General features: G+C 40.1%; 1 protein-coding gene across 21 annotated transcripts in view; it reads right to left on the minus strand.

Annotated features, from left to right (window-relative positions):
- WWP1 (WW domain containing E3 ubiquitin protein ligase 1) overlaps nucleotides 1-20,029 on the minus strand; it is a 156,772-nt gene that overhangs the window by 26,889 nt on the left and 109,854 nt on the right. For 12 of the 21 annotated variants that reach the window (XM_042254512.2, XM_027973247.3, XM_060393965.1 and 9 more), the window contains 5 exons: nucleotides 16,602-16,761; nucleotides 10,513-10,646; nucleotides 10,283-10,423; nucleotides 9,446-9,566; nucleotides 1,979-2,083 (listed from right to left, as the gene is read on the minus strand). In XM_042254512.2, the coding sequence (XP_042110446.1) occupies nucleotides 1,979-2,083; nucleotides 9,446-9,566; nucleotides 10,283-10,423; nucleotides 10,513-10,646; nucleotides 16,602-16,761 (661 nt within the window). Of the gene's footprint in view, nucleotides 1-1,978; nucleotides 2,084-9,445; nucleotides 9,567-10,282; nucleotides 10,424-10,512; nucleotides 10,647-16,601; nucleotides 16,762-19,025; nucleotides 19,086-20,029 lie in introns of all 21 variants that reach the window. The other 9 variants (XM_060393959.1, XM_060393967.1, XM_060393961.1 and 6 more) reach the window with 3 other exon arrangements.

Consider the following 20,029-nt stretch of genomic DNA (forward strand, 5'->3'; position numbering starts at 1 on the left):
CACAACTCTCATATCCTCCTTGGTGGGGCCCCTGATTATCTTGTTACTGCTACTCACCCTCAGGCCATGCTTACTAAACTAAAACTAGTGGCCTTCATTAAAAACTGCATCAACGCGGTGTAGCTCATGGTACTCAGATCCCAATATGTGGCCCTACCAACGGTCCCCTTAGCAGGAGACAATATAGAGCTGACCTCAGACCCATGATTGGGTCTGTCCTGGATCCTAGAGAAGGGGGGAATGAAGAATCAAAGCTACTTCATTTTGTAAGGTTCCGGGAAAAGAGCCTTTGGAAATCCCCTGACCTCACCCCACCACCTGCGAACCAATCAGAACCCTTGGCCAGCCCAGGAAATTCGAATCAAGCCCGGGAAAGGAGAACCAATCAGAACTCAACACCTAACCCTTCACCAGAAGGTGACCAATCAGACCCAGAGACTCCCGTTTTTTTAATTTTTCCCACAATAATACCCTATATAAGCAATGTAACCCAGAGCTCAGGGCTCCTCCTTATAGCTGCTGTGTCGGTATTGGTGGGAGCCCCAGCTCGAGCTTGGTAATAAAAACTCTCTTGCTTTTGCATCGGATATTGGCTCCCTGGTGGTCATTGGGAGATTTTGCGACTTGGGCATAACATTTGCGACCCATGGGCCATAGCCCGCCAAGCTCCTCTGTCCATGGGATTTTCCAGGCAAGAATACTGGAGTGGACTGCCATTTCCTTCTCCAGGGAAATCCCATTTAGAAAACACAACTATTCATTTGGATTTACATAACCCAGCACTTAAGCTCCTCAGGTATACTGAAAGAAATGCCCAAAGGGAGTGTCAGGGAACAAAAGGAACACGGAAGCTGGTAAAGAGCCAGAAGGGAAGATGAGAGACACCTGCACATACTCTTGTGGAAGAGCCCTCAGTCGGGTCTGACTCTGTGACCCCATGGACTGTAGCCCACCAGGCTCCTCTGTCCATGGGATTTTCCAGGCAACTGTACTGGAGTGGATTGCCATTTCCTTCTCCAGGGAATCTTCCCAACCCAGGGATCGAACCCAGGTCTCCTGCATTGTAGACAGATGCTTTACCGCCTGAGCCACCAGGGAAGACTGCACATACTCTATATGGATGCAATTCTGATGTCTTAGGTTTGAAAACAGAGTTACTCCTACTTTTCCTTTACTTTTTGCAATAGATAATGTGTGCAGGTGGTGTGGACCTCAGGCAGCAGGAGGGCGCAGCGGGGAGCCCACGCGCACACCTCTGCCTCAGGGCAGCTCTCGGCCCAGCCGCCCGCCACCTTCTCAGAGGCTGTGTTCATACACTAGCAGACACTTCGTCTAGATAGAATAGATATTTTCCTTTAAGCCAAGTAATAGATACAACTTCCTTTTAACCTTAATACTGTATTGAAAACCATTATTCTCCAATATTTTTGTTAACTTGCATTAAGAAAAAGAATGACAAAAAGGTGTGGAATTACAGAACAGATATATTACAATTTATTTACTCAGTTCCCCTGATGGACAAAGAGGGAAGGAGGGAGAGGGGGAGAGAGAAAGGAAAGGGAAGAAAAGTCATTCTTGAACATTATCCTCTAGATTGTTCTAATTTGCTGGTATATTATCACCTTTAGAGGAATTAAGTATTTTCATTGACTTTCTCATTAAAAACATATTCCTCTTTTACTTCCAAAATTAAGTAGAATTTATAGAATACTTTCATACTACTAGGGAAAAAAATGTTATACCTAAAACCATTACCATTAAACTATTATTTAAAGATGGTCATTTGTTCTTTCATTTATGAAATAAGAAATGGAAAATCCTTTAACAAGTATTACACTATCCACTTCTAATTTAAAATTCAAAGACTAAATACCATGTCCAAAAGCAGTCTCAACCTTAAAAATTAACTGTTTGCAAATTACCACTTCATCAGAAAACATCTTTCAGTATTTAGCGTCAAGAAGATAAAAGCAAATACCTGCCAAAACCAAATGATTTGCTTGCTGTTTCTGGTATAATGGCGATACACAGTGTTTCTCTGCCAATCTGCCAGGTCGACCTCCTGCATGCCACACAACATAACCTGGGGAACGAGCACGGTATCAGGTCAGAGCAAAGATTCAGTGAAGAGAGTAACTACAGGACTGAAATCTGCTAATGCCCAGCTATGCACATGCATCATTCTATCAAATGGCTATGTGTACATCAAGTAACGACCACAGTAAAGCAAGTCTAACTAAACCGTGCGGCAATTTAACATGCAGAATTCTTTGGTTCTTATCTTATTCATGTTTACTGAACTTAAAAACATTCAAAAGTAACTAGTCTTCAAGAAAAACATCAGCTATACAAAAACAATCACTTTTACTACATATATATCCCAAATCATATATATTACAAATAAGTTTTAAACATACATTTCTGGTTCTTCTTTTTTTTTAATCTATGCCACCTTACCTATTTAAAATTAAAAGTATACTAACCTCCTGTTATTCATCTATCCAGGCTTTGAGAATAAAATCTTCTAGATATGTAAAATTTTCAAATAACTCTAGTTTATTATATATGGGATGAAAACTATTTTGGGCATAATAACCTGTACTTTGTTTCTCGTATCAACTATGACCTATAATTTACACACAATAAAGCGTGCATATTTTAAGTACAGAGTTACATGCATTTTGACAGCAGTATATACCTGTTAACCACTTCAGTGACCTCACCACAGGTTAGATTTCTCAACACAGCAGACAGACTACACTCATCGGCTCTTTTCTGTTTTCTTTTCTCACCAGTAGAATGTTTATGAGATTCATCCACACTGTGATGGCTGATGGCTACCAGTGGTTCTTTCACATTGCTGAGTGGTATTTCATTATGTAAATATACAACAATTTATCTACCCATACTCTTGTTGATGGACATTTAGGTTACTTCAGATTTTTTATTTTGATGAATAAAACTGTGATGAACATTTATGGAAAAGTTCTTCTGTTAACATATATATTTCATTTCCAGATGAGTAAACACCTACTAGTGGAACCCCTAGGGCATAAGGCTGAGGCATGTCTAACCATGAGAATTCATTTAGTTTGAATCTGTATCCCCAATGATTAGCGAGCATCTCCCCGTGTTTATATGCCATCAACAGAGCTTCTTTAATGAAGCGAGTCTTTGTCCACTTAAAAATTGTATTTTTATTGGAGTGACAGGTTTTTAATATAGTCTGGATATAACACCTTTGTCTCAAGAGTTTCTTTCAGCAGGTAGGTTGCCTTTTCATTTACTTGACAGCATCTTTTGAAGGGACACTTTTAATTCTGATGAAGTCTAACATCCTTTTATGTTCTTCCTAAGACACTTCCGTCTAGACTCATATTTTTCTACTATGTTCTATTTTTAGTTTTTATATTTATGTTCATAATTTATTTCAAATTAATCTTTATGAGCTGACTTGGGGTCAAAATTAATTTTCTTCTATATGAATATCAAGTTAATCCAGAATCATTTGTTTAAGACTTTTCCCCTTTCCTCATCAAAATATATTAGTACTTTTGATGAAAATAATTGACAATATATATGTGGATCTATTCTGGACTCTAATTAAAGTGTTCCACTGACCTGTTTATCCTCACACAAATATCACACTATCTTAATTACTATGGCTTATAAAAATCCTTGACATCAGGTAGTAAACACTGTGTAAGATTTGTTCTTTTTCAAAATTGTTTTGACTAATCTAGAACCTGTGCATTTCCTTGTAATTTTAGAACTAGCCCATCCATTTCTACAGAAAATTCTACCAGGATGTTGATTGGATTGTGTTGTTCGGAGAAAACTGATATTTACAATACTGAATCTTCCAATACACATGATGAATGAAATATGTCTCCACTTATTAAAATTTTAATTTTTCTCAGCAATGTTTCCAGTTTTTATGATAGAGTTCTTACATGCCTTTGGCTAAATTTGTTCATTTTTCTGAATGCTTTAGTAAATTAAACTTTGAAGTTTCAATTTCTAAATGTTTGCTGCTAGCATGCAGAAGATACACAATTGATTTTTTAAATAACTGAGTTTGCATCCTACAATGAATTATTAAAATTCATTATCATTTCTAGTTGTTTTTTGGTAGGTCCCTTAGGATTTTCTAAGTTGACAATCATGTTATCATCTGTGAATAAAGGCAGTTTTACTTCTTTCCAAACTTTATGCTTTTTGCTTCTACTCCTGCCTTATTGCACTGGCTTTGGAATCTGGCACAATGTAGAACACGAGTGGTGACAGCGGACATCACTGAGTTCCCAATCTCAGTGAGAAATATCCGAGGTATCACTACTAGAATGGGGTTAGGATTTATTTTTTTGTTGATGCCCTTTATCAAACTGAGAAGGCTGCCTTCTATTCCTAGTGTGATGAAGAGTTTTTATACAGAATGACTGTTTTATCTTCTTACAAACAGATTTTAACCTGTAAAAAAGGGGCATGATTATGGATAACCATTCTTTTGGATAATGGTATAAGTATTCTTTATTGTGGTATTAGTCATGGTTAAGAGAGACAATGAATGGGAGTAGAAGAAGAAACAAGAGAAAGACAAGACAAAACAACACAAATTTCTATTTCCTCATAGCTCTGTACTGTGAGCTAAAAGCAAATCAGCAGGCAGTTAGGCCTTTAGTTTCCTTGTCTGTGTTAGACAGTTATCATGCAGCCAGACTATTTCACAAGGTGTGCTGTGAGAAGGCTGCAAGCACTGCCAAGGGTGATATAAAAGTGTGCACCTGTTAACATCTTTCTTTATCTGCTGTCTTAGTTTCCTCTAGGTTCTGATGTCAGGCTCTTGTCGTAACACCCCTCTCTCACTGGAGAGGCCCCTAAGACAGCAGTTCTTAACCAAGGGTACCAAGTATTTTAGATGTATGCATTTTGAGGGTGCAAAATTATTTCATTTTCTTCAGATTCTTAATAGAGTTGGTGATTTAAAAAATGATTAATACTACTCTAAAAAGTATCTTCCATTCTTCTACTGCACTTCTGCTAATTTGTGTAAGCAAGCTGTTAGGAAAGAGCCATTAACTAAGGTTTACACAGTCTGCCTGTAATTCAGGCTCTGAGTCCTGATTTTCACGTATTTCCCGTGTCAGAGTTTCTAGAAGACTAAGTCCCACATAGGACTATTACTGTATAAAACTTAAAATGCTAATTTTTTCATATGCACATTTTGATTACGTGGACAAACCAAGTTTCTTAACAGAGGATGCAAGATGGCTGAAGTTAACATACTGCCCCCAAAAGGTGGCAGAGGGGAAATGCAACCATTTTCCTAAATGGCCCTCCCTACCTTCTAATCTGCATGGGGGAGACTTGGAGAATTCACAATAACTAATCATCAGGGAAACATAAACCAAAACCACAGCGAGCTACCACCTCATACTATTATTACTGGAATTGTTACTATTAAAAACAAAAACAGAAAATTACAAGTATAGGCAAAGATGTGGAGAAGCTGGAAGGCTTATATACATTTGGTGGGAATGGAAAATGGTACAGCTGCTATGGAAAACGGTAGTGGTTCTTCAAGAAGTTAAATAGAGAATTACTATCTGATAGAGCAATACCACTCCTGAGTATTTACTCAAAAGAACTGAAAGCAGGGTCTCAAAGAGTATTCTGTACACTCACGTATATAGCAGCATTATTCACAATCACCAAAAGGTGGAATGAAGACACAGATTCAGTGACTGATGAATGGGTAAAGAAAATACACACATATATGTATTATGTATATTAGTTGGGACCTTCTTGATATATCAGTCAACTCTTTGTGACCCAATGGACTGCAGCACGCCAGGCTTCCCTGTCCTCCGCCATCTCCCAGAACTTGCTCAATCTCATGTCCATTGAGTTGGTGATGCCATCCAACCATCTCATCCTCTGTTGTCCCCTTCTTCTCCTGTCTTCAATCTTTCCCAGCATCAGGATCTTTCCAATGAGTCAGCTCTTCGAATCAGGTGGCCAAAGTACTGCAGTTTCAGCCTCAGCATCAGTCCTTCCAATGAACACCCAGGACTGATCTCCTTTAGGATGGACTGGTTGGATCTCCTTGCAGTCCAAGGGACTTTCAAGAGTCTTCTCCAAAACCACAGTTCAAAAGCATCAATTCTTCGGTGCTCAGCTTTCTTTACAGTCCAACTCTCACATCCATACATGACTACTGGAGAAACGATAAGCCTTGACTAGACGGACCTTTGTTGGCAAAGTAATGACTCTGCTTTTTAAAACATTGTCTAAGTTGTCATAACTTTTCTTCCAAGGAGTAAGCGTCTTTTAATTTCATGGCTGCAGTCACCATCTGCAGTGATTTTGGAGCCCAAGAAAATAAAGTCTGTTACTGTTTTCATTGTTTCCCAATCTATTTGCCATGAAGTGATGGGACTGGATGCCATGATCTTAGTTTTTTGAACGGTGAGTTTTAAGCCACCTTTTTCACTCTCCTCTTTCCGCTTCATCAAGAAGATCTTTAGTTCCTTTCTGTTTTCTACCCTAAGGGTGTTGTCATCTGCATATCTGAGGTTATTGATATTTCTCCTGGCAATGTTGATCCCAGCTTGCACTTCATCCAGTCTGGCACTTCAATAATGTACTCTGCATAAAAGTTAAATAAACACAGTGACAATATACAGCCTTGATATACTCCTTTCCCAATCTAGAACCAATCCATTGTTTCATGTCCGGTTCTAACTGTTGCTTCTTGATCTGCATAGAAGCAACAGGTTTCTCAGGAGGCAAGTAAGGCGGTCTGGTATTCCCATCTCTTTAAGAATTTTCCACAGTTGTGGTCTACACAGTTCAAGTCTTTACCCTAGTCAGTGAAGCAGATGTTTTTCTGGAACTCTGTTGATTTTCCAATGATCAAATTGGGTGTTGGCAATTTGATCTCTGGTTCCTCTGCCTTTTCTAAATCCAGCTTGAACATCTGGAAGTTTATGGTTCATGTACTTTTGAAGCCTAGCTTGGAGAATTTTGAGCATTACTTTGCTAGCATGTGAAATGAGTATGCAGTAGTTTGAACATTCTTTTGCATTGACCGTCTTTGAGATTGGAATGAAAACTCAATCCATTTTCCAGTCCTGTGGCCACAGCTGAGTTTTCCAAATTTGTTGGCATACTGAGTGTAGCACTTTCACAGCATCATCTTCTAAGATTTGAAATAGCTCGGCTGGAATCCCATCACCTCCACTAGTTTTGTTGGTGGTGATGCTTCCTAAGGCCCACTTGCCTTCGCACTTCCTGATGTCTTGCTCTAGATGAGTGATCACACCATTGTGCTTATTTGGGTCATTAAAATCTTTTTGTATAGTTCTTCTGTGTATTCTTGTCACCTCTTCTTAATAATCTCTGCTTCTGTTAGGTCCATACTGTTTCTGTCCTTTATCGTGCCCAACCTTGCATGAAATGTTCTCTTGATATCTCTAATTTTTTTGAAGAGATCTCTAGTCTTTCCCATTCTATTGTTTTTCTCTGTTTCTTTGCATTGTTCACTTAGGAAGTCTTTCTTATCTCTCCTTGCTATTCTTTGGAAGTCTGCATTCAGATGGGTATATCTTTCATTTTCTCCTTTGCTTTTCACTTCTCTTTTTTTCTCAGCTATTTGTAAGGCCTCCTGAGACAACCATTTTGCCTTTTTGCATTTCTTTTTCTTGGGGATGGTTTTGATCACTGCCTCCCGTACAGTGTTATGAACTTCTGCCCCTAGTTCTTCAGGCACTCTGCCTATTAGATCTAATCCCTTGAATCTATTTGTCACTTCCACTGTATAATTGTAAGAGATTTGATTTAGGTCATACCTGAATGGTCTAGTGGTTTTCCTACTTTCTTCAATTTAAGTCTGAATTTGGCAATAAGGAGTTCATGATCTGAGCCACAGTCAGCTCCCAGTCTTGTTTTTGCTGACTGTATAGAGCTTCTCCATCTTCAGCTGTAAAGAATATAATCAATCGGATTTTGGTATTGACCATCTGGTGATGTCCATGTGTAGAGTCATCTCTTGTGTTGTTGGAAAGAGGGTATTTGCTATGACCAGTGTGTTCTCTTGGCAGAACTCTCTTAGGTTTTGCCCTGCTTCATTTTGTACTCCAAAGTCAAACTTACCTGTTATTTCAGGTGTATCTTGACTTCCTACTTTTGCATTCCAGTCCCTTGTGATGGAAAGGACATCTTTTTTCGGTGTCAGTCCTAGAAGGTACTGTAGGTCTTCACAGAACCTGTCAACTTCAGCGTTTCTTTGGCATTAGTGGTTGGAGCATAGACTTGAATTACTGTGATACTGAATCGTTTGCCTTGGAAATGAACAGAGACCAGTCTGTCGTTTTGAGATCCAGTGTGTCGTTTTTGAGACTGCACCCAGGTACTACATTTTGGACTCCTTTGTTGACTATGATGGCTACTCCAGTTCTTCTAAGGGATTCTTGCCCACAGTAGTAGATATAATGGTCATCTGAATTAAATTTGCCCAATATGGTCCATTTTAGTTCACTGATTCCTAAAATGTCGATGTTCACTCTTGCCATCTCCTGTTTGACCACTTCCGATTTACCTTGATTCGTGGACCTAACATTCCAGGTTCCTATGCACTGCTGTTCTTTATAGCATCAGACTTTACTTTCACCACCAGACACATCCAGAGCTGGACGTTGCTTCTGCTGTGGCTCAGCCTCTTTCTTCCTTCTGGAGCTATTTCTCCACTCTTCTCCAGTAGTACACTGGGCACCTCCCGACCTGGGGAGCTCACTTTCCAGTGTGGCGTGTTTTCGCCTTTTCTCACTGTTCACCATATGCCTGTTGCTGCTGTTCAGCCACTCAGTCGTGTCTGACTCTGCCATCCCATGGTCAGCAGCCCACCAGGCTCCTCTGTCCACGGGATTCTCCAGGCGAGTATACTGGAGTGGGCTGCCATTTCCTCCTCCAGGATATATATGTTACTTACATACATAGAGTAAATACTGAAAATATATACATATATGTTATATATGTATACCTGTATATTATATATATTCAGTATTAAAAAACAAAAAATTTTTACACATGCTACAATATGGATGAACCATGAATACATTATGAAATAAGGCAGTCACAATACGACAAATATTGTATGATTTCCCCTACTTGAGTTCCCCCAATTATTAATAAGTTTGCACTTTTCAGGAGCCCTAAGAGTTGGCACGATTGATGATTTTGTGCTATGACAGCATCATATTTGGGAGAACTTAAGACCCTTACTCAGTGCTGGAGTTTTATACCCCCTAAACATTTCGATGAATCAGAGCAGATTGAAGATGGTGCCATATGTTTTTAAAGCTTGCGGACATTCTATTATAGAAGCATAACAACAGACCCTCCTCCCATTAACTTTCCCTATAATAGCATAATAAAAGATCCTAACCTCCAATTCTTTTTCATCAAAGTACTGCAGCCACTGAAGGGGAACAACCTCATTAAAGCCATCAAGGAAAGCTTTGGTCTGTTCTTGTACTCCTCGAGAAAAACGCCACTCAGTCATTAAACTGAAAATAAAGATGGTATTTAAAAAGATGGTACTTTCTATGTAAGGTAAAAGGGTTTAAAACACAAGAGTACTTCTTAACCATCATTAAAAGAGAAAGTGAAGAAAATCAGGAAGCTGTACGGAGTGTAGAATTCAAGTGAGCACAGTTTCAAACTGGAAGTTGCGGTGAGCACTATTAAAAGAGTAAGTTAAAAAGGGAAAGTGAAATGGAGTAAGAATGAGTATTACAGTGCTAGTCAGGTGCGGCTCCAGACTTGGTTTTGCTACTGTCTACTGAGGGCCTCCATCTCCTCATCTAGAAATGAAGAAGTGCATGGGCTTTGGAAAGCCCTTTTTCGGCACCAATGTTCTCTGACTGTTGATCCAGACAAGGTACCATGCAATACAGCAAGTGGCAGCGGGAAAATGGAGGTCATCATATACACTTTTTTTCATGAATGTTAGTACTGTTGGGAAGAACTTAAATAAATGTATGTCAGAGGCAAGGGAAGTGGGTTTTTTAAAAAATTATATTTGAATTTTTGAGTGCTTTTGCAACATGTTTATAAATTAAGAGGAATACTGAGTAGAGAAAAAATAATTGAAAAGGATCACTGAAAAAGGGAATGAATGTGGAACATTCCCCGAGGAGCAAACAAGGCATAAAGACAAGGGTATAGAGAGACAGTTCTAAGACGCTCTGGCAGCTGTAGAAAGTAGGGACAATCACCTTACCCAATATATTCATCTTTGTTCTCCTCTGTCACTAGGATATTGGAACCTCCCAACTTCAGGTCATGTGATGTAACCTTTCCCAAAATCTCCATGTCAACAGAAAAGTACATTTCTAAGCCACATTCTTCAATGTTGTTGTCTCTGGGTGATAGAGAGATATAACCACTAATTAACAAAATATGTAAAACTGGTTTCAAGAAAATACCGTATTGAAAGATAAATCTTCAAACCTTATCCAGATAAGGGAATTATAAAATTCAGTATCAATCGATTCCAAATCCTTAATAGTCAGTTTTTTACTTAGCATACGCTTGTAGAAGGGTAACGAGAAACCAGTATCAATAAACTTCCCATGAAAGAGTGCCTGCCAAGAAAAAACAAAAAATTTAAAAAATTTACAAAGTAGCAATTTTCCTATTCAGGGCACAATGATAACAGAGGTATCATAAAGCTTTGCAGGCAAAAAAGTACGTAATAATTAATCAGTATAAATCATGAAAACTAAAAGACTGGAATCATGAAAACTAAAAAATAAAATATTCTATAAGATGCTAAGTATGAAAAACAAATTTAGAGTGAAAACAGTATCTCTAACTGAGGTCAAACACTTAGCTATATGATGCCCTGTCAATAACTTTAAAGAGGATGATAATGGAGCCTTATCAAACTCCTACTTTTAAATATGTTTCATGAACTACATTAACCCCACTAGACACAGAAAACAAGGCGTTTTGGCGGTCCCTGTGCACCTGGGAAGACCCCTCCCCAACTCTGTTCTCATCCCAATTGCTGAGAGAGCTTCAGGACTGGCCCTGTCTCGCCTCCACAATGGCCAATGCAGAGAGCCCCAGACCTGCAGTTCTCTCACTCTCACCACCATCCGCCTGTCTACTGTGAAACCGGATTCCGTGTCTCACATCTCACCTAACTTTCAAAACCATCCTACTATGTTTCGTCCTCTTCAAGCTCATGGTCCATCATTAGCAAAATCCCCCCCCATTCTCAATTCATCCTTTGAAGATCCTTTCGCATCTTGTTCTAACAAAAATCTGGCATTTTTCTGAGGATCCTGTTTCCTTTCAAATCCTCTCAGGGAGCTGGCTGTCTCTCTCCTATCTCCGTGTCACCAAGTCTGGGAGTGGGTGTGTGTTGCTTCTCATCACTAATTTCACCTCCCTTACCTGCCCCAGCGTGCAAGACCATGCCAGCCCTCTACGTTCATGGCTCACCACCCACTACTTCCTCACTGCAGTCATCCTTAGATCTTCCGGTTTCCCCCCTTTACTCATTCAGTCCCACGCTTTTTCAAAAAGACCGTCATCATTTTTAAGATTTCATGATCTGCACTGATGGTTCTTTTACTACCCTCGCACGTTTTAATCCTTTCTGTGATCTTAGTATTTAACTTAGTTGAATGTTCTCAACACCATACCCTTGACACTGTTATTAGCACTGACTGCAATTCCTTCATAAACTGAATTCCAAAGAGCTCCTGACATGCCAGCTCACCACCTTCAGCAGTAAACACCAGCAAGTTTTGACCCCACTGGGATCTGAAAAAATCCAGGGAACTTGTTAGCTTGTTACTGTCACTCAGCCTGCTTATGAAGTTATTTCTCCCCTTACTCAGTTTTTTCTTGAAAATTTTGGCCACACCACGTGGTATGTGGGATCTTAGTTCCCCCAACCAGGGATGGCGCCCACACCCTCTGCAGTGGAAAGCTCAGGAGTCTTAGTTCCTCGGCCACCAGGGAAGTCCTCCCCTTACTCGGTTTAGGTTCCATCGTCTGTCACTAAAGTTACTCCCTTGGACCTTCAGAGCACAATCACCTTAACCACTTGGCCAACTCTCCCATGTACCTTCAAACCTCGTCTCCTCACTCTACACTAATGAACGTGGTCTCCATCTCGCCGAGGAAACAGCCACCACGAGAGAACTTCTTTGCTTCCCCCACACCTGCTCACTAGTATTAGGCTGGTGCAAAACGAACTGCAGTTTTTGCAATGTTGAAATTTGCCACTTGATGTTGGAATACATTCTAAATAAATGTAGTTGTATTATACATCCTTTTAATGCACATTTCTCGCTTTATAGTTTTCTTTTTTGCTAATGACTATTACTTGCTGTTTATTGTATACTTATTTTAGACTATAGAAATGATGCTAGACAAAAAGCAAATTGAGTGATTTTTTTTTTTTTTAATTCAAGTTCAAAATGGGTCGTAAAGCAGCACAGACACCTCACAACAACAATGCACTTTGGCCTGGAACTGCTAACAAACGCACAGCGCAGTGGTTGTTCAAAAAGTTTTAAAAAGGAGACGACAGCCTCGAAGTTGAGAAACATAGTGGCTGGCCATCAGAAGTTGACAATGACCAGCTGAGAAGATCATCAAAGACAATCCTCCTACTACACAAGAAGCTGCCGAAGAACCCCAAGCTCGTCATTCTATAGTCGTTGGGCATTTGAAGCAAATGAGGAAGGTGAAGAAGCTCGATAAGTGGGTGTCTCATAAGCTGGCTGAAAATTTAAAAAATCTTCAGTTTGAAGTGTCTTCTTCTCTTATTCTGTGCAACAACAGTGAACCATTTCTCAACCAGATGGTGATGTGTGAAGAAAAGTGGATTTTATGACAACTGGTGATGACCAGCTCAGTGGATGGACCGAGGAAGAAGCTCCAAAGCGCTTCCTACAGCCAAACTTGCATCAAAAAGAGGTACTGGTCACTGTTTGGTGGTCTGCTGCCAGTCGGATGTACTATGGCTTTCTGAATCCCTGCAAAACCATTAGAGCTGAGACGTTTGCTGAACAAATCGATGAGATGCGCTGAAAACTGCAATGCCTGCAGCCAACACTGGTCAACAGAAAAGGGCCCAATTCTTCTCCATGACAACGTCTGATGACATCTGACTGCAAATTGCACAACCAATGCTTCAAAAGTTGAACGAATTGGGCCGCGGAGTTTTGCCTCATCCACTATATTCACCTGACCTCTCACCAACCGACCACCACTTCTTCAAGCATCTTGACAGCTTTTTGCAGGGAGAACGCTTCCACAACCAGCAGGAGGCAGAAGATGCTTTCCAAGAGTTCGTGGAATTCTGAAGCACGGATTTTTATGCTACAGGAATAAACAAACTTATTTCTCATTGGCAAAAATGTGTTGATTGTAATGGTTTCTATTCTGATTAATAAAGACGTGTTTAAGTCTAGTTATAATGAATTAAAATTTACTGTCTGAAACCGTAATTACATTTGCACAAACCTAACAGCATCTGAATCTATGTACTCCTACTGCAGAGAAGCTATGACTTCTCTGTGCACGGGACACATCTCCCCCTTGCTCTCCTATTCAAGGTCACTCCTCCCAAATCCCCATCTCTCTGACCTCATCAAATTCCTTCTTCTCTTACTGATCATCGGCAGCGTATAAATGTTTTATTCTCCTCTCATTCTTGGTTCCATATATACTTCATGGTACTGCCCAGATATCTTTTTAATCCTTTATTGAAAGTTTCTTTAAGAGATTTTGTGTGTGTGTGCTTAGTTGCTCAGTAGTGTACGACTCTTTGCAACCTCAAGGACTGTGGCCCTCCAGGCTCCTCTGTCCATAGGATTCTCCAGGCAAGAATACTGGAGTAGGTTGCCATGCCCTCCTCCAGGGGATCTTCCCAACCCAGGGCTCCCACCCTGAAGGTGGCTTCTTTACCAGTTGAGCCACCAGGGAGGCTCCTTTAAGAGATTCATCAGTTCAGTTGCTCAGTAGTATCTGACTCTTTGCAACCCCATGAACCACAGCACACCAGGCCTCCCTGTCCATCACCAACTCTCGGAGTTTACCCAAACTCATGTCCATCGAGTCGGTGATGCCATCCAACCATCTCATCCTCTGTCATCTCCTTCTCCTCCTTCCCTCAATCTTTCCCAGCATCAGGGTCTTTTCAAATGAGTCAGTTCTTTACATCAGGTGGCCAAAGTATTGGAGTTTCAGCTTCAACATCAGTTCTTCCAATGAACACCCAGGACTGATCTCCTTTAGGATGGACTGGTTGGATCTTGCAGTCCAAGGGACTCTCAAGAGTCTTCTCCAGCACCACAGTTTAAAAGCATCAATTCTTCGGCACTCAGCTTTCTTTGTAGTCCAACTCTCACTTCCATACATGACCACTGGAAAAACCACAGCCTTGACTAGACGGACCTTAGTCGGCAAAGTAATGTCTCTGCTTTTCAATATGCTGTCTAGGTTGGTCATAACTTTCCTTCCAAGGAGTAAGCGTCTTTTAATTTCATGGCTGCAATCACCATCTGCAGTGATTCTGGAGCCCAGAAAAACAGTCAGCCACTGTTTCCCCATCTATTTCCCATGAAGTGATGGGACCAGATGCCATGATCGTGGTTTTCTGTATGTTGAGCTTTAAGCCAACTTTTTCACTCTCCTCTTTCACTTTCATCAAGAGGGTCTTTAGTTCTTCTTCACTTTCTGCCCTGAGGGTAGTGTCATCTGGATATCTGAGGTTATTGATATTTCTCCTGGAAATCTTGATTCCAGCTTGTGCTTTCTCCAGCCCAGCGTTTCTCATGATGTACTCTGCATATAAGTTAAATAAGCAGGGTGACAGTATACAGCCTTGACGTGCTCCTTTTCCTATTTAAGAGATTAGTTGTACTTATTTCTCCTTCGAGGCTCCTCCCATCCACCTTTCCTCTCCACTGCACATGAATATCATTCACCTGGCCAAATCAAAGTTACTTATTGAACCTCATCTTGATCAGCCAGCAGCATTCGACACAGCTGATCACTTATTTCTTGACACACACTTCCTTCCTCCTTAGTCTTCTGGAAACCATTTGTATTTATTCTCCTATCTCCTCCTCAGCCTAGGCTCTTTTGCCGGTTCCTTCTTATCTCCCCAACTTATAAGCGTCCTTAAACAACTTATCTGTCCACACTGATTCTTTAAATGGTTACATCGTCTTACTGAGATATCCTCTCATTGCCAGACTTGTGTATCCAACTATCTATTCTACATCCCCACTTGAAAGTTGGCAAGAATCTTAAACCAAATCCCAATTCTGGAGTCCCCCCCCCCCCCCCCCAAATTTCCTCTATGTCACAACCCTGTCATCCTGGGAAATGGCAGCTGCAACCAGATACACAGATCTTACAGTCTGGTGCAACACCTGACTCACACATCTTGCACCTGAACGGGCAGAAGACCTGAATCACACATCTTGCCCCTAAACGGGCAGAAGACCTGATTGCCTCTAAGTACGACACATCCAGAACCCACAGCACGCCTCACCGCCTCCACGGCTATAGCTCTTGAGTCCAAGCCTGAGGACTCAAGTACCATCTCTCAGCTGAGCTGTTACGAGTGGTCTTCCTGCTTCTCCTTTTGCTTTCCTTTGCCCTCAATTACAGTCTCTTCTACAAGGCAGCAGACTGAGCTTAATCAAATCCATGGTCATATCACGTTCCTTAGATCATACCACTCCCTGCTCAAAGCCCTCAGCTGAATTTCCGAATGATCCCACAAACTGCCTACGTCTCATCTCCCACCACGTTCCCTCTATGGGCCAGCTATGACATTTTCATTCAAAAATGTACTTCCACCCAAGATCGTTTTTTTCGGGTTGTTCCCTGTGCCTCGAATGTTGTTCTCCAAAATATTTGCATGATTCAATCCCTTGCTTTCTTATTTCTGTTCAAGTGTTACCCATCAGACAGGCCTCCTTTACTCATATTAAATAACAGAGCAACACTTCCTTTCCCTCAGTATATATTCATTATTTGTCTCCCTCTAACAATATTTATATCCCTAAGAACAAGAACTGTGTCTTATCATGGTTTCATCCTGTTCATACTATGATGCCACAGCAGGCAATGAATATTTGCTGAATAAATGGATATATAATAAAGTGCAAATAAAAATATAAACACAAACACTTCTCAAGAAGTTTATGGTCCTACAAGACCTTCTGCAAAGCTACGAAAATTCCAAAAATATCAATCAAGTTCAATGATTGTATATACAACTCAGATTTTCCTCTTATTGAAAAGTGGTCATACTACAATTAGGATTAAATGAAAGGACTTCTAAAGACCAACTGGCTGTATCAATAATCCTATATTCACAATCTTCACACAGGAACTTATTTTGATACTCTCTAGGCAAACATCCTTGATAACCAAATTGTGAATACATATAACCAAGGATGCTATGTATCAGTTACAAAAAAAAATCTTCTCTAAAATACTTCTGGAATAAGCAAAATTCAAATAAATGAATAAGTAGGTAATGGAAAGCCAAGACTCACCATAGCAATAAAGCGACCAATGAAACAAAAGTATGAAAGATGGTCTGGATTAATAGTTGATGCTGGATTTATCTGTAGACAGTAGTTGTTCTTGCCAGCATACTCAAATAAGCAATACATGGGGTTCAAAACTTCATGTGAAAGCAAGAAAAACCATTCTCTAAAAGAAGATAAGTCAATATTATTTTAGCAACCATATATAAATTTAAAAACAGACCTTAAATAAATTCATACATAACATCCCATCTCTACTCAACAGTCTTTAACAACTCTACTGCCCGATTCCAAAGCCGCCCATTCTAAATTACCTGCCAGTTCCTGCACTGCCAAACTATAAACTAGGTATTTGTCACATATTGTGTGCTTCTTCCTATGCCATATTTTTATGTACGAATCCTGAACTTCAACTCAGCCTATGGGGATCCCACTTTCAAGTTCAGCTGATATCTACTTCAGCAATTTTTGGAGGCATTTTTCAGTGTATTTCAGTGTCTCCGTCACTGAACAATCCCACAATATTATTCACTTTTCTGCATTTGACTGGCCCACAAGACCACTATATCCACCAGACTGTAAGGAACTCAAAAACAAAAGCCATGTCTCTATCTTTTGTACCTTTAACTCTTATAGGCACCTGACAACCTATACACACTAGATTTATAAGGAAGACTTATTTTATTTATTTATGGCTGCGCTAGGTCTTCGTTGCTACGTGCAGGCCGTCTCCAGCTGTGGTGACTGGGCTACTCTTGGTTGTGGTGCTCAGGTTTCTCACTGGAGGAGCTTCTCTCATCACAGAGCAGGATTCTAGGGCAGGCGGGCATCAGGAGCTGTGCTCTGGGCTCTAGAGCACAGGCTCAGTAGCTGTGGCACATGGGCTAGCTGTCCTGCAGTATGCGGGATCTTCCCAGACCAGGGATTGAAGCCATGTCCCCTGCACTGGCAGGTGGATTCTCTAGCACTGAGCCACCAGGGAAGCCCTGAATAGGCTTCAGTGAGTATTTGCTGGTGATACTGAGGTAACACAGCATGGCCGCTATGAACAGTTTTAACTGTTTTTTTCAGGCAATGGATTAAAAATGGAACTAAAATTTTCAAAGATGAAATCTTTAAATGGGGTAGGCATTATCTAACTTATTACCATGTAGTTTGTCTCATTTTAAAAAGTTCAATACAGAAAACCTGACTAGGTAAAAGATTAATAATTTATATTATAAAATGAACACTATGCAAAGCCTGTCTTCCATAGCAATTTCTTCTAATACAGGGTTCCAAACTCAAATACCTACAGATATTAGTGAGTGAGTACAAGGGGCTTCCTTCTCTGCATGGGCTCACAGTCTTCTACTCAGTCACAAACCCCCATTCCTCATTGTATCCCGGATAACAGTTACCACTGGTCTAGGAAGAATTACTTCTAGGCATATAATCACAGTCCTTAGACAACTTGGCTATGGTGGGCAGGAAGTGAAAAAGAGTGTATGATGCCCGACAGGGAAAGCAGCTACTCTGATTCAGCAATTGATGCCATGTGAGAAGATGTGGCAACTGTTTTTAAAGAGAGGCCAGAAATCTTGATTCATAGGAGTAATTTAGTGATTTCTTTAATGTTGTCAAATAATATAAAAAAATTTAAAATCACAATGGGGGCCATCACTATACAAGCTAGGTCTGGCCTGGCAGCCCGTTCAGAAATGCTTTTCTGAAACTTTAAAATATAATCTTGGAAACTTAATGAAGGGTAGAGAAGGGAGTCTAAATCAACTGAGAAATGTTAAAATCCATTTATAAAAGGAAATTCAGTTCCAAAATAGTAGCTGAACCACGTTGACTTCCCACTGTGGTAAGGCTGAAGTAACACATGTCCCCAGGAAGAGAAACTGAACAGATCTAGTGGGCTGCCGCCTATGGGGTCACACAGAGTTGGACACGACTGAAGTGACTTAGCAGCAGCAGGAGCAGTGAGAATGTGTTTAGACACAAACACTAGAAATAAAACTCCCGGATGTTGCAGATGACGCTCAGCAATCAGCCGGAGAAAACTGGGCCCACTGGAAGCAAGAGTGCCTGCAGCGTGGCACCTAACCCATGCTCCAACAGCGAGAGAGGAGAAGGGGAGCCCTGAGCAGCGGGAGGCAGAAGAGTTCCTGTGAACATATTCTTCCGTATCTCTCAAATAAACTAAAGAGTTCCAAGAGGGTGAAAAAATTAATAGACAACGAATGAGTTAGCAGAGTCTAGAGAGGAAAACAGTAAAACCATCAACGATGAAAAGTCACATTAGAAGCAGCAACACACGGGGCAGTACTGCCAACAGAGACGTGAGCACAGGCGTGAGAAGAATCAGAACAATGAAAAAGCACAGATGGAAGTGCCCTGAGGAGAGATGACAGACAGGTAAGGCTGAGAGGGGAGTCCACATACCCATGACTGAGGTTCCTGAAGAAAAACGGAACAAATGGAACAGAAAAAATATTCAAAGACCTAATAGAAGAAAATTTCCCTTAAATTAAGGAAGATCTTAATAAGTGCCCCCAAAAAGATATAAAACAATCAACAATGAAATTAATGAACTTCAAAGAAAAGACCTGTGTGGGTACCCAGAGGAAAAAAGCTTCCTACAAGGGGCTGGCCTCCTATTTGATAGTGTTTACATTCAATTAGAAGACAGTGGAGCAACGTCTACCGAGTACTGGAGAAACAAGTGTTGTGTGAGAGATTCGTATCTAGTAAAGTTCTTGTTTAAAAACAAAAGCAGCAGAAAACATATTCTCAAACATGTAAAACTAGAGGGATATATCACCCTTGTGAACTGATTAAACCAAAACCAATACATGAATTAAAATAAATAATTTGGGAATAAGAAAAACACAGTGTGCAGTAACTAATTATGTACATTATATGCATTAAAACCATAAAAATATAAAACAAAACCCAAACAGTTGAGGTACAAAATGGTTAAGAATATGAATATTATAAAGTCAGACACTGTAAAAATAATACCATATTTCATTTCTAAGATGTGCCTTTTTAATGTCTGAACATTTTTAAAATTGAGACAATCACAATAGATGTGATATGAATATCCATGGTGAAAGGCAATTTTCTCTTCCAAAAAAACTTACTGTTTTAGGTGAGAAAACACACTCACACAACCAGCTCTGCTAGTCCACCAGCTCTAGTTTTCTACCTGTTTAAGTCAGCTGTACTAAAACTGTGATTATGTAACTCTGAACACCCATGAAGTACCAGTTCAAAAAGAGAGTTGTTTCTAAGAAAAGCAAATTTAATTCTTTGTAAATATTTAATGAGAATGCTTTGACTAAAAAATAAACTGCAGTCAAATTAGCTCTGGGCAAAGCAATGAAGGAAAAAAAATTAAATAAAAAGGATCTCCTGTTCTTACTGCTTCGTAAGTGTCTGTTAAA

This window comes from Ovis aries, chromosome 9, assembly GCF_016772045.2.
Source record: "Ovis aries strain OAR_USU_Benz2616 breed Rambouillet chromosome 9, ARS-UI_Ramb_v3.0, whole genome shotgun sequence".
In the NCBI taxonomy this organism is placed as follows: Eukaryota; Metazoa; Chordata; class Mammalia; order Artiodactyla; family Bovidae; genus Ovis; species Ovis aries.